Source organism: Rattus norvegicus, chromosome 5, assembly GCF_021556685.1.
Source record: "Rattus norvegicus strain SHRSP/BbbUtx chromosome 5, alternate assembly SHRSP_T2T, whole genome shotgun sequence".
Classification (NCBI taxonomy): domain Eukaryota; kingdom Metazoa; phylum Chordata; class Mammalia; order Rodentia; family Muridae; genus Rattus; species Rattus norvegicus.
The window spans coordinates 12,818,049-12,832,754 of record NC_141538.1 but is presented as its reverse complement, the minus strand read 5'-3'; the positions used below and the strand labels follow the sequence as shown (position 1 = coordinate 12,832,754).

Here is a 14,706-nt window from a genome sequence, read left to right as displayed (position 1 = left end):
AGATCTGGAAAAGAGGCACGCGCCGACGCCTGGAGGCCTGGCGAGGCCGCGGCCGAGGCAAGACCCAGCGCCCTGGGCGGCGCGCGGCCGCCGAAGTCCGTCCTCCCGGTGGGGCGACAAGCGGCGCAGGGGAGGGGACAGCCAGACAAGCAGGAAGCTGCGGCTTAAAAGGGCAGCTCGCGCCCAGCCCTTCCTCCCGCAGTCCAGGCCTGCAAGCTCTGATCTTCTGTGCTCCCGCCGCTCTCGCCTCAGCCCGCCGCCATGTACCGCCGTCTGGGCGAAGTGCTGCTACTGTCCCGCGCCGGGCCCGCTGCCCTGGGCTCTGCGGCTGCAGACTCAGCCGCACTGCTGGGCTGGGCTCGCGGACAACCCTCTGCTGTCCCGCAACCCGGGCTCACGCCGGTCGCCAGGCGCCACTACAGCGAAGCGGCCACCGACCGCGAAGACGACCCCAACTTCTTCAAGATGGTGGAGGGCTTCTTCGACCGCGGCGCCAGCATCGTGGAGGACAAGCTGGTGGAAGACCTGAAGACCCGGGAGAACGAGGAGCAGAAGCGGAACCGAGTGCGCGGCATCCTGCGGATCATCAAGCCTTGCAACCATGTGTTGAGCCTCTCCTTCCCCATCCGGCGCGACGACGGCTCCTGGGAGGTCATCGAAGGCTACCGGGCCCAGCACAGCCAGCACCGCACGCCCTGCAAGGGAGGTATCCGGTACAGCACTGACGTGAGTGTGGATGAGGTGAAGGCGCTGGCGTCCCTAATGACCTACAAGTGTGCAGTGGTTGATGTGCCATTTGGAGGTGCTAAAGCAGGCGTTAAGATCAATCCCAAGAACTATACAGATAATGAATTAGAAAAGATTACACGAAGATTCACCATGGAGCTGGCAAAGAAGGGTTTTATTGGTCCTGGCATTGATGTGCCTGCCCCAGACATGAGCACGGGCGAGCGGGAGATGTCCTGGATCGCTGACACCTATGCCAGCACCATAGGGCACTATGATATCAATGCACACGCCTGTGTCACTGGTAAACCCATCAGCCAAGGAGGCATCCACGGACGCATCTCCGCTACTGGCCGGGGTGTTTTTCATGGGATTGAGAACTTCATCAATGAAGCTTCCTACATGAGCATCTTAGGGATGACCCCGGGGCTTGGCGATAAGACGTTTGTTGTTCAGGGATTTGGTAATGTGGGCCTGCACTCTATGAGATATTTACATCGTTTTGGTGCTAAGTGTGTTGGTGTTGGAGAATCTGATGGGAGTATATGGAATCCAGATGGTATTGACCCAAAAGAACTGGAAGATTTCAAGTTGCAACATGGATCAATTCTGGGCTTCCCCAAAGCCAAGGTCTATGAAGGAAGCATCTTGGAGGCTGACTGCGACATTTTAATTCCTGCAGCCAGCGAGAAGCAGTTGACCAAATCCAATGCACCCAGAGTCAAAGCCAAGATCATTGCTGAAGGAGCCAATGGCCCAACCACTCCAGAGGCCGATAAGATTTTCCTAGAAAGAAACATCATGGTTATTCCAGATCTCTACCTGAATGCTGGAGGAGTGACAGTATCTTACTTTGAGTGGCTAAAGAATCTAAATCACGTCAGCTATGGCCGATTGACCTTCAAATATGAAAGGGACTCGAACTACCACTTGCTCATGTCCGTTCAAGAGAGTTTAGAGAGAAAGTTTGGAAAGCACGGCGGGACTATCCCTGTGGTCCCCACAGCAGAGTTCCAGGACAGAATATCGGGTGCATCTGAGAAAGACATCGTGCACTCTGGCTTGGCCTACACAATGGAGCGATCTGCCAGGCAAATTATGCGCACAGCCATGAAGTATAACCTGGGATTGGACCTGAGAACAGCTGCCTACGTCAATGCCATTGAGAAAGTCTTCAAGGTGTACAATGAGGCTGGCGTGACCTTCACATAGACAGGTCACAGCTGACTTTTTTACCACCCTCTTCACCTATAATTTCTGCAGACCTGTCACAAGTTTACATGTAACCACAGAAATCTGTTCTTGTGACTCATTAGTTAATGGACACTGTTCTCAACAAGTCAGTTGGAATCAGCCCCTTAAGAGAAAGATTAAGTTAGCGGATCATGTACCAGCTGATGGTGTAAAGGTAGGAATCACGTGTATCCTGCCAGTTAGGTGTTTCGCTTTTAAGTAAAGTTTCTGCTCCTGGCCATGCTGCCTTGCTCTGGACTCTTCCCAACAGGGTTAGTGCTGTTGCCAGGGAAGGCAGTCAAGAGTCAGTCACTTCCTGACAAGTCTGGGTACTTGAGCACATAAGAAGTAGGCGTGTGGCATTTGCAAAGGTGGCATGGTCTTCGAGTGAGTTATTGCTGCTTTACATCAGCAAAATAACTCAGTCTCTAAGTCGCAAACAAATAAAAGCTATTTCTCATGTATTTTATTCTTTCAGAATAAACCAGTTCATGCTGCTGTAATAAAATTGCCTTCAACCACTTAAGCCTAACCTTTACTCAAGCAGTGAACGCCTAAAATATAGGAAATGGAAGAAGCTAGTTTTTATAACATAAAACAGTATAATTTAGCTTATCGGCCCTGCAGCATAGTCCAGCAGAAATAAAGTAGCACCTGGGGGCAGGCGTACCTGCAAGTGACACGGGAGGGACACTTGGGAACTTGTTATGCAGTCCAGAGAGTGAAGTAACCACTTTACCAATTTGGAGATCTATTATGTTGAGTAATTGAACCATACTTCAAATAGAGTGTCCCAGAAGAAAAGACTGGCTCCCTGTTTGGAGGCTGGCAGACTTCAGACTCAGCCTGTGTGTCCCTTCTCCAAGGCTTTGCCGTCTACACAGCACCTCGCTATCCGCAGGCTGGAGACTGCCTGGGGTTGACTTCTGTTTGGGGAGTTACTGGCCAGGGCTTTTGAACAGGAGTGTTCCACAGAAGTACCAGACATTATTTATATAAGAATGAGCGCTTCTTTTTAACAGTACCCTTTCAGAAATTTCTAACTACTTTGTAACTGCATGATTAACTTGGTGATAAAAGCAGTTATTAAAAGTCTACCTTTTCCAAAAAAAAAAAAAAAAAAAAAAAAAAGATCTGGAAAAGAAGAGAGTGCAGCCTGCTGATGGTGTGCAGAACATCCAGTGTTCTTAGGAAGAGCCAGGCCCGCATCCACTCTCCTCATCCCACCTACCACTCTGCATTCCCAGGCTGCCGACAGCATGTCCTGCTTCCTTCCATTCCCAGGCTATGGTGCTGAAGAAACTCAAGTGTGATTTCTACTCACAAGCCTTGCCCACCGTCATCTCTCTAAAACCATCTCCCTTTCCTTTTCCATTGTACATCTGTCTTTCAAACCTGATGTAAGGATCCCACAAATCATAACACACACACACACACACACACACACACACACACACACACACACACACACACTTTATATCTAGCTGGCACGATCTCATAGCAATAATCAGCCAACCATCAGACCCTCACATCAATCTTCCCCTGAACACGTTATTTCTCTGTTCTCCTCCTGTCTTGATGAAACAGGAGCATAATTCGTTCTGCCCCAGACATAACCTTTCATTTCCTTTCTCTCCTTTTTCTCTGTTCTTGATTTCTACTCTTTCCCTACTCACTCCTTGTACATTTTATTAACTCTTGTCATCATTGTCTGGAATCTGTAATATTATTTCTGGTATTTCACTCCTTGGCATCTTCTGGCCTTCTAATTCATCCTCTCTGGTACCCAACTGGTTCTGGAACCCACAGTGAACTGTTCCTCAGGCTTCTCTGTATCTCTCTATATCTGTCTTCTGACACAGCCTATAACTGAGACCAGCCCCCGGGTCTAGACCCAGCTAGCTCCCTGGTCCTTTTTGTTTTTAATACAACTCTACTTGGTGGAAATTGGTTCCTTTCTGCTCTCAGATAGAATCATCAAAGGTTGGAGAACACTTGCCCCACTGTCCAGCTTCTCTAGACCATGAGTGCTCAAACTCCTGCCAATGAAACCGCCGCTTACATCTGCTCTGTTGCACCTTGAGTCTCCTTAATTACAGCCATAAGATGACACCAATCATCTCTTCTTCCACCCAAATATTCCAGTCTCCATTTTGTTCAGAACTGATGGACCTGTGTCTTACTTCATGGGGATATATGGAAATGGCATTTCTTGGCTCCTGTTTTTCTTTGTGTCCAAGCCCTCAATTTCTTCTGTGGCAAGGGGTCAGCTACCTGAGACAAGTCCCCCACTTATCTCCCTTGATCTGAGCTCAACCTTATTAACCTAGCACAGTGATTGCCTTCATTTGATCATTGCAGAATACCTCTCCTAGCTCTTTCTCATCCCCATGCATGTATGATTCTATTTCAGACATCACCCACAAGGATCTGTGACAATATAGCCTGGTCACAGGAAAGACTTTGTTTCCCCACAGTCTGACACTTTGTTCATCTACCTGGAGGCATCCGTTTAACAACCTGGATATGCCTTCCATTAGACACCAGACGGACCAGTGTGAGCTACATCAACATAAGAGAAAGCAAGCAAATGAAGATGGAGAGTGAGGGCTCTGACAATTCCACTGTTATTGGACTTCAGGCTGGTTCAGCAGCAGCAGCTTGACTGCTTTATAAATTACAAGAATGGATAGGGGGTGCACTCAGAGTCCTAAAGTCATAGCCAAATGGTACAGGACACAATTTTATAAAGTGCCATGCATACCCAGAACCAGAATAACCACATCCTGAGTGCCGAAAGTCAACCAATGTCTGCCTAAGATAACATAGATAGTACAATTACCTGGCTAGGCATTAAAGCGGTCATCATAAAAAATGCTTTCATAAGTAACTACAATTTCCTTGACAATATTTAAGCATACAAAATAATAGCAGTAAACACAAATTATAGGAACAATACGAAGATTAAAGCACTGACAAGAGAATTCACAGAAATGGAAATAGTGTAAGTGGTAGGGCAAAGATAACAAAAGACAAAATTATAGGCTGTAGGTAGCAGTTCTTTTCAATTGGCCTGTTTTGAACAATTGAGAGGAAGTAAACTGAAAAAACATGATAAAGGGTCTGAAAATATTGCCAAGAAACTAAGAACATTTGCTGCTCTTGGAGAGGACCTATGGCTTTCACTGCATGCTTCTCACAAGTCGCCTGAGCCTCAGGTTTCAGAGAAAGCAGTGCCCTCTGCTGGCTGCTGTGAGCACTTATATGCTTGTAGGCTAGACACGCATTCACACACCCATACGTAGAAAATATGATACAGCTTCAGTGACCTATGGATAAATAAGAAAAGGTATACATTGTTATCAGGTTCCGAAAAGAAAGAGAGAAGTGTGGGTAGGTTGGAAGAAAGTTAGGAGTGATAGCCGAAAGCATGCTGAGCAGCTGCGAACTGGGAAAAGCCAGGGGGATAACGGACTAGTTCATTTTACACAGAAACCTGCGTATCTTAAGTAGACTTAGGAAACCAATATCAAAGAAGGAATCTTTTAAAACAAAAATTGTTATTTTACGCATTTGAGTGTTTCCGTGCATGTATGTCTTTGCACCACGTGTGTGCCCGGTGCCCATAGAGGCCGGAAGATGGTGTCAAATCCCAGGGAGCTGGGGTTACAGATGATTGTGTGCTGGGAACTGAAACCTGCTTCATTGCAAGAGCAGCAGGTATTCTTAAGTGCTTGCCTTCTCTTGTGTGTCCTAAGAGTAAATCTGAAAAGCAGGCAGAGGTAAATACCAAATTGCCTGTGGGAGAACAATCGTGTGAAGGGCTATGGAGTTTTCATCTAAAACTACAGGAGTGAAGGGAAGCACCAGGCCCCAAGTAAATGGTTCTCAACCTCAACCCTTACGTTGTATGTCTAGTGAACTGTTTCCAGCAGAAGTTCCCCTAAGGTAAGAGTGAATGGAATTCTTCAAAGAAAAAAAAAGCAATAAGAGGGCATTAGGGAACATCTGGAAGGAGGAAGAAAACATCCTACAAAATAGGAGTGTCTGCACTGAATTATCATTACTATTGATTTGAATGAATTAGAACAAAGTGCCACCAATACCTCAACATACCTGACATACACCTGTAGAAATCAAGGAATAATTTAAACCTTCTAGTTCTCACTGGATCAGAAAAGTTACTTGAGGATTAGGTCATGTAGCAGCAATCAGATGGAGCACTTCAGAGGGCAGGAGTTCCCAACTCAACACTGGGCAAGGGTTGAGTATCAAGGGCTGTTTCAGAAACGTGCTATTTCCGTTATCCCTGGTACAAACAGCAATGTGCAGTATGCTTGTGTGACCATGTAATGGAATGAAATTGTGTTGGTTTAGTAGATTTTCATTTGCTGACCACAGCTAAGTAGCCTGTCAATGTTTCTTCAGCTTGAAGATGGAGCCCAAGACGAAGGGACTAAAGCAACAGCAGCAGCAGCATAAGAAACTCCTGGCTGCAATGCTCTCCCAGGATTCCTTCGAGTCCATCCACAGCCCCACGCCATCTGTAATAGAAGAAGACATTGACAATGAAGACGATGCAATGGAGTTGCTGGGTAATTTTAAAAATTAATCACTTCTCTTTTCTCTTCTTTTCCGGCATTGGAAAAGTGTGAAGGGATTGAGGTGGGTTGGGGTGGGGGAAGTGTTAAACATTTTGCATAGTCCTGTCCGAGGCAAAGGGATCCCTTTAACCTACACTTTCTTTCCATTAGAGTTTTATGAAGTTGCATGTAAGAACTAAACTGAACCCATGGAAGCATGAGAAACATTCCCTAGACTGTACTATGTGCTTTGTGTATACAGCACTCGTTCTATCCTCTGACTTCATTGAGCTTTATTCTGTGTGCAATGTGACAGGAGGCAAATCTGTCTGTTTTGTTTTTTTATTAGACCTGTTGTCTATAAAATACACCCACCTTCTAAGAAAGTCTTGTGATTATAAGGTTGCTTTAGAAGAAAATCACAGAGTTGAAAGATGTTGGCCGTAGATTAATGTTGGACACCTTTCGAACGTTAGGGAGCCTTGCAGAGATTGCGAAGTCTGCCGACTCATTGCCTTCACACACCTTCACTAACTTTGTAGGTACACTTCTTCTCTGTTTTTTTGCTTTTTTATTTTTAGTGATTTAAGTACATGGTCTTGTATCAGTAGAAATATCATCATATAAATTATCCTCATATAAATTGTTAATTGATACTTACTTTGGGAATTCGTTTTTTTCAAAACAGGCTTTCTCTGTGTAGTCCTGGCTGTCCTGGAACTCACTCTGTTGACCAGGCTGACCTTGAACTCAGAGATCCACCTGCCTCTGCCTCCTAAGTGTTGGGATTAAGGTGTGCATCGCCATGCCCAGCTAAAAAAATCATTTTTGCAGAGGAAGGAACTTTTCTTAGCCAAGCAGTCCACATGTAAAATGGCGTGTTCTTGATTGAATGGTACTTATTATTATATTATAGAGAATTGAAACAATTGGTATATGCTTTTATAACAACAATCTATTATATTTAAGTAAAAAAAGAATAAACAATGTAACTACCTGTAGAATATCAATGCATAGCAAAGGTATTTCATTTAGAATTCTCAAACAGATTTCTTATGAAACAGAATTAGGTGTTGATAACAGTAAGTTACATTCTATATAAATGATGTCTCCGTGCATATACCTGCAAAGATGTTATTCAGTCAACGATGGCAGGGCTCGAGATCTTTTCTAATGCTCTAATAACTACCTTGAGTCTAGAATTAAGGCGACTGACGAATGGCACTTTTCATTAGATACTATTGGTCCTTGTTTTCTTTTAAGCAATTGAGTCTTATTCCCGTAAGTCCAAATCATTAATGTGACCGGGCTTTTGGATGCCATGATACCTTTATTCATCCTTCATTCAGTACAAAGGATTTTGACCTAAAGACATAAAATAAAATGATATCTGTTGCAGGCTTTTTCAGTCAGGTTAAAAATGGAAACTTGTCACTTCCACCATGTTCTTTACCTATGCTGCACAGGCACATGTAGTGGTATGTCCTAGTACAAAAGTGGGCGCAGAGGTTACTGCACACTGTTTCAAGAAGCTGATTCCTCTTCTTAGTCCTGCAGGACAAGGAGGTGTAAACCTGGGGGGAGGAGTGTGCCCAGACTCCTGGGGGCTTTTTCACACACATGCAGGGTCTTCTGTAACCGTGACTGTCAACTGCTTTCCTGCTGGTCAGGACAGTGAAAGAGATGATCCACGGACTCTCAAGAGACTCACATGTCTACCTTATGCTGATTGTCCCTAGACATCAACTGCTCTGCTCAGAAGTTTCTAAGCTGAAGACCAGAGGGTTGGGTCTTGGTGTCTACATCGTGACAAGCCATTCGCAACTGGCTCTCATTAATCCTTCTTCTCCCTTTAGATATTTAGCCTGCTTTCTGACCGAGCTTTATGGTAAAGAATAGTGGAAGCTTTGGGCTTTCTCTGTGTCACCTCACATATCTCTGCCCAGGTGGCTAAAAATGACGCTGCTCTCTTAGTGACAAGCATTACTCGTGATGATGTGCAATGCTCAAGCACACAACAGTGGCCTTAACTCCACATGCGTTTTCTCTGGTTCTGTAAATGATCCCAGAGGAATGTGGAGTTGTGCTTAGCTGAAGAAAACACAAACGTTACTAACTTGAAATTGTACGCAAAGTAAAAATTTAGTACATAGATTCGTTGTTAAGATGTAACAGATATTGCTGTTTAAAATATCTTTTGGGATCTATGATGTGTTGTAGAATGAGTTTGCTGTAATAAGTTTTTAAGAGTTCAAATTTTTATTATTTATGCCATAGTAAAATAAGCTAAAAATGTGTTATGCATGGAAAATAATATGTAAATATGAATTGATAAGTAAAATACATGCTTTTAGTCAATATTAATATAAAAATGAATTATGCATCAATGAAATTGGTTGACCTAAACAGAAAATGTTTTAGTGAAGATAGCAGATATAAATAAACCTAGTTCTTCTTGTTGTCTTTATTGAAATGCAGTGTTGTTAATATGATGATTATATATTCATGGTTTAATTGTATGTCTGTGGATGTATTTTATAAATATATTAGGCATGTGGAAATAATTTTGGGATTCATTTTATATTAATATTTATGATTATTTTAAATCTATTTATAAATTCAGAGTGTGAAAGTAACCACTTAGGAAATTAATATTAACTATCAAATGATGAACTATCTGTACTTGGAGATTTTAAAAGACATCAATAAAAAGTACCCCTGAAATTGGCTCTAGATATCCAAAATATAGAGTAAAAGCATCTTCCCACCCATCTCAAACAATCTATTTCTCAACCATAAATGTAAGGCAGCCTCAATTATTTTGGTGGTTATGCTGCCACGGAATAATCGGGGTGTGCAGAGACTCTTTGCAGAAAATGATCACATTTTCTAAAACATCTACTAAACTCAGGAGTTGTTTTCAAAAACGGTATGAGAGAAAATGAGTTTCCCAGATCACGTGTGGTTTCTTTCTTTATCCTCCCAAGGAATTTGAGGAACTGTTGAAGACGTTGAGTTGTGTGACCGTCTTCCCATTTTCCCGTGTCGCCTATTCACAGCATCACATTAGACATGTAGCAGTAATGTGTAGTTCATTGCTTTCTACACAGTTTGTACTGATTTATACCCATTTAAAAAACTAGGATAAAAGGCTCTACTACTTTATTACACACTTTAGTTGAAACTATTACTTTTAAAATATGTTAGGCTTTCTTAGGTTTGAGGACAAGGCAACTGTCTGAAATCATATTCCTGAGATGCTAAAGCCATTAATCATACTTAGTTATACTTTCTGGCCTTAGCTCAGAATTATATAATTTAAATTAAAGCTTGCTCTACACTGCCTCAAACAAGCAATGTTGCCATAAACTTACTCATTTTAAGATTAAATAATTAAGAGTTTTAGCATAATTGCAGTGGTATTCCTTGACAAATGCAGTTTCTAGGTCTCCAATATCTTACCAAATAAATCAACTCATTATTGGCAAAATACCGAGAGGATTTAATGGAGATGCCCTTTTGGCCAATTCTTCTGCATCGCAACGAACTTTGTGTGAGACAAACATTCACTGCCGTGTGTTTGGTTAAATTGGAGGCAGAAAAACCTTCTTATATTTACAAAGTAATAGTGGGCCATTGTATCTGATGAGAGAGGAAGGCTGCCATTGTGGCCTAAGGAAGGGGGCCCTAAATGTTGTTTATACTTTACTCACTTAAAACCTGTAAACCAGTCTAAACCAGAAGAGACCAGCAGCATAGGCCTCTCTGGCTTTGTTTGTTTGTTTGTTTCCTTATAGAATTGATCATTTGGCACGTCAGAATAGCAAAGCAAACTGAAGAGTCTTCATAAAAAAATGATTCTTTAAAAAAATATTGAGGACTTTCACACATTCAACCACAAAGTATTTTAATATTACCTATAAGATTGCTTAAAATATTAATTCATTCAGTATAGTATAAAGGAAAGGTAATTGAAATTAGTGCCCATTATAGATAAAATATCCAAATGGGGAGTACTTAACCTATAGTGATTAAAACACTCAGGTTAATATTTAAGATACTGAAAAGAGTTACCTCAATCCAAGTCAGGTTTATCTTTACCGATAGGATATTCTAACAAACTCCATTAATTTTACTGCAGCTGATTATCACAATTAACCAAACCTTACAGAGAAGCACTAAACCAGTGCAACTGCAGACCTAAGACATCCTGAAGTCGTGTGAGATATCTGTCACTTGTCACGATATCTCCCCTGTGACAGAAGCTCTGTAGAAGGTCCCACTCCTATGTTGGCACCCATGCTCTGAGCTGTAATTTCAGTTAGCTTTCATGTTGTCATTGCCTACATGAAATCCCTGAAGACACACACAGTGTCCGTGTGGTCCAAGGACTTGAAGACTGTGCTGGACTCTTTTGGTTAGAACGCCATTTTAGAAAATATACTCCAGCCCGTGTTTTCCCATTGCAAACCCTGTGCAGCTGCTGGGCGTGGATGTTAGCACACTATATGAGGGGTGTTGCACCTTATGATTAATTTTAAAAAGCCATTTGATCCCTTCGAGTTTACTGCTAAGGGCCGGTGCTGTGGGAAGGCAGAAGATCATCCTCCATCTCTCAAACCGTTCATGTTCATTCCACGTTGGCAAGTTTCCCTCCTAAGTCTATACCTACCACGTACAGAGGGAATTTGAATGTTTGTAGGACTTCAGACTCGCACAGATATACAAGTCTGGATTGCAGGTGCCGACTCTCAAGGTTTGATTTGCTTGGGAATCCTCAAAGGGCCATCTTTAAACAAGGACTCAGCATTCCTCACACACAGTAATCTGTTAATTAGATTGAAATCCAACCCATGAAGCAGATTTTGCCTAATAACACCTTTCCGACTGTAGTAGATTCAGTTATAGGCAGTCTGTCAAACTCATAAGAACACTGACAGAAAGGACATGAACCAGTGCATGAGGAGGCTCAATGTTTACAGCCATGAAGTGGAGGTTTCTGAGTCATCCACACTCACCAATTTGTTTTGTGTTTGGAATTCTACTCATGCTTTGTTCTTTTCATTCGTTATTTTTATTTCTTTTCAAAGATACCAGAATTTTTGCTAACAGTAATGGTATATGTGGAAAAGGCTCTTTAAATAAAGTATAATACAAGATGTCACCAAGACTGTACATACCATTTGATATAACTTATATGGCATATGACAAGAAATGCTTCACTTTCCATCTGTAAAAATAAAACAGACCCAACTGTGGAGCACTTTAATGCAGGAGAATAAAGGTAATAGTTTGCAAGCAGCTTCTAATCATGCAGACAAATCTTGTATAGTGATGATTGTACTTCAGGTGGAAATTCCTCACTCAGCAGAGAACTGTTTCTGATTATTTCTGTGTAGGTTTGCTTAAGATATACTGATTAGCTACACTAAACTATAAATTGATTGACACCTACCAACGGCTCCGTTTAGTGTGTTTTTCACACATGTGCTGTGGCTTTTCCTTGAGCATTTTGTGAACTGTGGGCCACTGTGATGTGGTGTAGGTGACTTGGCCAAAGACCTGTGCTCTAATTCTAAGGCCCAAATCTTCTCCCATGCTACCTCTTGCTAGGCTTTTCTCACATTTTTGCTATTTTGGTTTTGATTTTTAATCTTTTGCTAATCTTTGAACTTCAGGCAATTAGTTGTAAGTTGCTGGTCGCACCATGCGCCCTCCCTACTCCACAGGAACGGCACGAAGTAATGAGATATTCTCAGAAGTAACACATTCCTCTTTCATCACCACTGAGAGGAATACTTGGGGAGAGACACAGATTTATGTCCCAACTCTTCTCCACAACAGGTTCTCTAACCTATGGCTGTTATGCAATCGGAGGCAGAAGAACGTAGGACCTGGAGTTTCTCACAGCACAATAATATACTTGGAGAGCCAGGCTCTGAGACCCCAAATGTGACACGGGCAAGCTTGCAAACAGTGCTGCCTGCCTGCTCGCAGCGTCTGTCTTTTGCTTGACCCGTAGAGATTTAAGCAGGGGCAGTGACTTCTGTGACTTGTTAAAAATGGGGCGCAGATGGCTAGACTGTCTACTTTTTCCCTATAAATGTACAATTTATAGGAGAAAAGAAAGTTATTTTGTATACATGCAGATGTTCACCCTAGTAGACACAGCTTAGAAAAGAAGAGAAAGAGGGATCTGGATCAAATTCAGAAAATCTATAACTGTAACTCATGTTTCCGTGTTTCTACACAGATCAATTACTGAGCTTGTTACAGTGCACAGGATTTAATAATGCTTTCAAGGTCTGTTAGCAAATACGAAACTATTTGAACAATTTTGGTTTAGTGTTAACTCATTCAAGGTGAAAAATCGACCAAATTCCATAGCAGTTTCAATATTATTAGAGTCTTGTTGCTTTAGGAGTAAACCTTTCCTTTCCGAACACTTCCTACATGACTATGTGATATTGCAGGATGGTTTGTTCACCACGTACTTATTTTCATGTAATTGGAATTTGAACTTTTCGCTTTATATAAGACTAATTTGAAACTCAGGACGAATCACAACTTTGTTATATTTTATTGGTTGATACAAATGAATTGTAATTGTTTGCAACTTAATGTCAAAATCAATAGCTTATTAAAGACATGTTGCAATTCTGATTTCTTTAAATCTGGTTTTATAGCTAAAATATCTGTTTAGATATTTCTATTCATAATATACCAAGCCACATGTTTAATTGTTTTCAATAAACGCTTAGGTGAAACAGAATGCTAAAAAGAATGTTCACACGACTTGACAACTATTTCCCCAAACCGTTGTTCTTGTGAAATAAAGTTTTCTTTAAAAACCATTAACAATTATGTTATATGTATGTTTTTGAGAATTCTTAATAACAATAAGTACATCCATTTATCGATGTAAAGCTTTTAAGATCACCAAGAAGTATAGTGGAGAATTTAAGGTTGTTCCAATGGAAATCAGTGAAGATTAATCATTTCTATTATATTTTTTAAATTATGTTCTTTCTGCTGAATGCCTCTGTCAGGTTGGATGGATTTGTCTGTGTTAGAATGAAATATTCTCAGATTTTATTTAAAATTTTAATTTCTTTAAAGCTTGCTTTTTCAAGCATCACCAGAAGAGGATTTAATTTGGTCATTTTAATTACTGAAATTCAGTAAATTTGTGTTTCAAAATATTAACGTAGGTGGTGTTAGTACAATAAATCAAAATTCACATTAAGCTTAGGAAGTTAACTTTTCAAGAAAGGCACAGTGTGTGAAGTGACAACAGCAGACAGCCTTGATGATCACGTCACCACTGTGCAGACTGTAGGACTGGGAACAGTGGCATCCTGCAGATGTGGTACTAGAAAAATGGGATTAGTAAATGTGTTTGCTCTTTAAGGTTTTGTAAGATTAAGTAAAACTATTCATGCTAAAGTTCTCAACCATCAGGCAAGCTAGAACATTAATGTAATTCTTAAGTGGATTCTTTTCTTCTTTCCTTTTAATGTGTGAAATTGAATTCATATAAAAAAACGTGAGACCCAGGAACACTTAGGTTTGCCCCGTATATTTAGAAAACATTTCGACAACCTCTGCATCTTAGTCATTTAGTTACTTTTTATAGACACTGACAACCTTATGAAATTTCATAACATATGAAGGTAATTTTCCCTGGTGCTTTAGAGAAAACCCTGGCAATTTAAACAGCAACAGTATTGTAAAAGAGCATAAACATGTTCGATTCTCCTGATGATTTAATTGAACATTCTTTGCAGCAATGTGAATATTCTTGCTGTTTTTAACAGTATCAAAAGCTACAACTGTCAGTGTGATTTTATTGTGCATGTACTGGGTTTTGTTGCCTGGTCTCCGGGTTTTCTGACTCCAAGATTTGCCAGCACAGTCTCTGGCAGGTCTGTACCATGGAAAGTCCGCGTCTGGTGTGTGGAACCACAGAGAGGGAGGAGGGAGGGCTGTGGATCTCATCTGGTGGTGGGAATGGGAGCTTTGGCTAAGAAAACTCTATTTTGTACCGCTTTTCAGATTACACAACAATTAGCACCTATGAAGAGGTGTGTGTGTGTGTTTGTGTCTGTGTGTGTGTGTGTGTGTGTGTGTGTGTGTGTGTGTGTGTGTGTGTGAGAGAGAAAGA

At 41.5% G+C, this 14,706-nt stretch overlaps 2 protein-coding genes across 6 annotated transcripts in view; both read left to right on the top strand.

Annotated features, from left to right (window-relative positions):
- C5h8orf34 (similar to human chromosome 8 open reading frame 34) overlaps positions 1 to 14,706 on the top strand; it is a 529,514-nt gene that overhangs the window by 219,650 nt on the left and 295,158 nt on the right. For 4 of the 5 annotated variants that reach the window (NM_001109259.2, XM_087550403.1, XM_087550402.1 and 1 more), the window contains 1 exon segment: positions 6,388 to 6,554. In NM_001109259.2, coding sequence (NP_001102729.2) covers positions 6,388 to 6,554 — 167 coding nt within the window. 5 annotated transcript variants of the gene reach the window in all.
- On the top strand, positions 194 to 3,056 carry LOC148005632 (glutamate dehydrogenase 1, mitochondrial). Its single transcript, XM_087551569.1, has one exon. The coding sequence runs from the start codon at positions 262 to 264 to the stop codon at positions 1,936 to 1,938; it is 1,677 nt and encodes a 558-aa protein (XP_087407695.1). The 5' UTR covers positions 194 to 261; the 3' UTR covers positions 1,939 to 3,056.

Bases quoted from the DNA above. Each gene is read 5' to 3' on its own strand.
- LOC148005632 (XM_087551569.1), top strand. From the start codon at position 262: ATGTACCGCCGTCTGGGCGAAGTGCTGCTACTGTCCCGCGCCGGGCCC.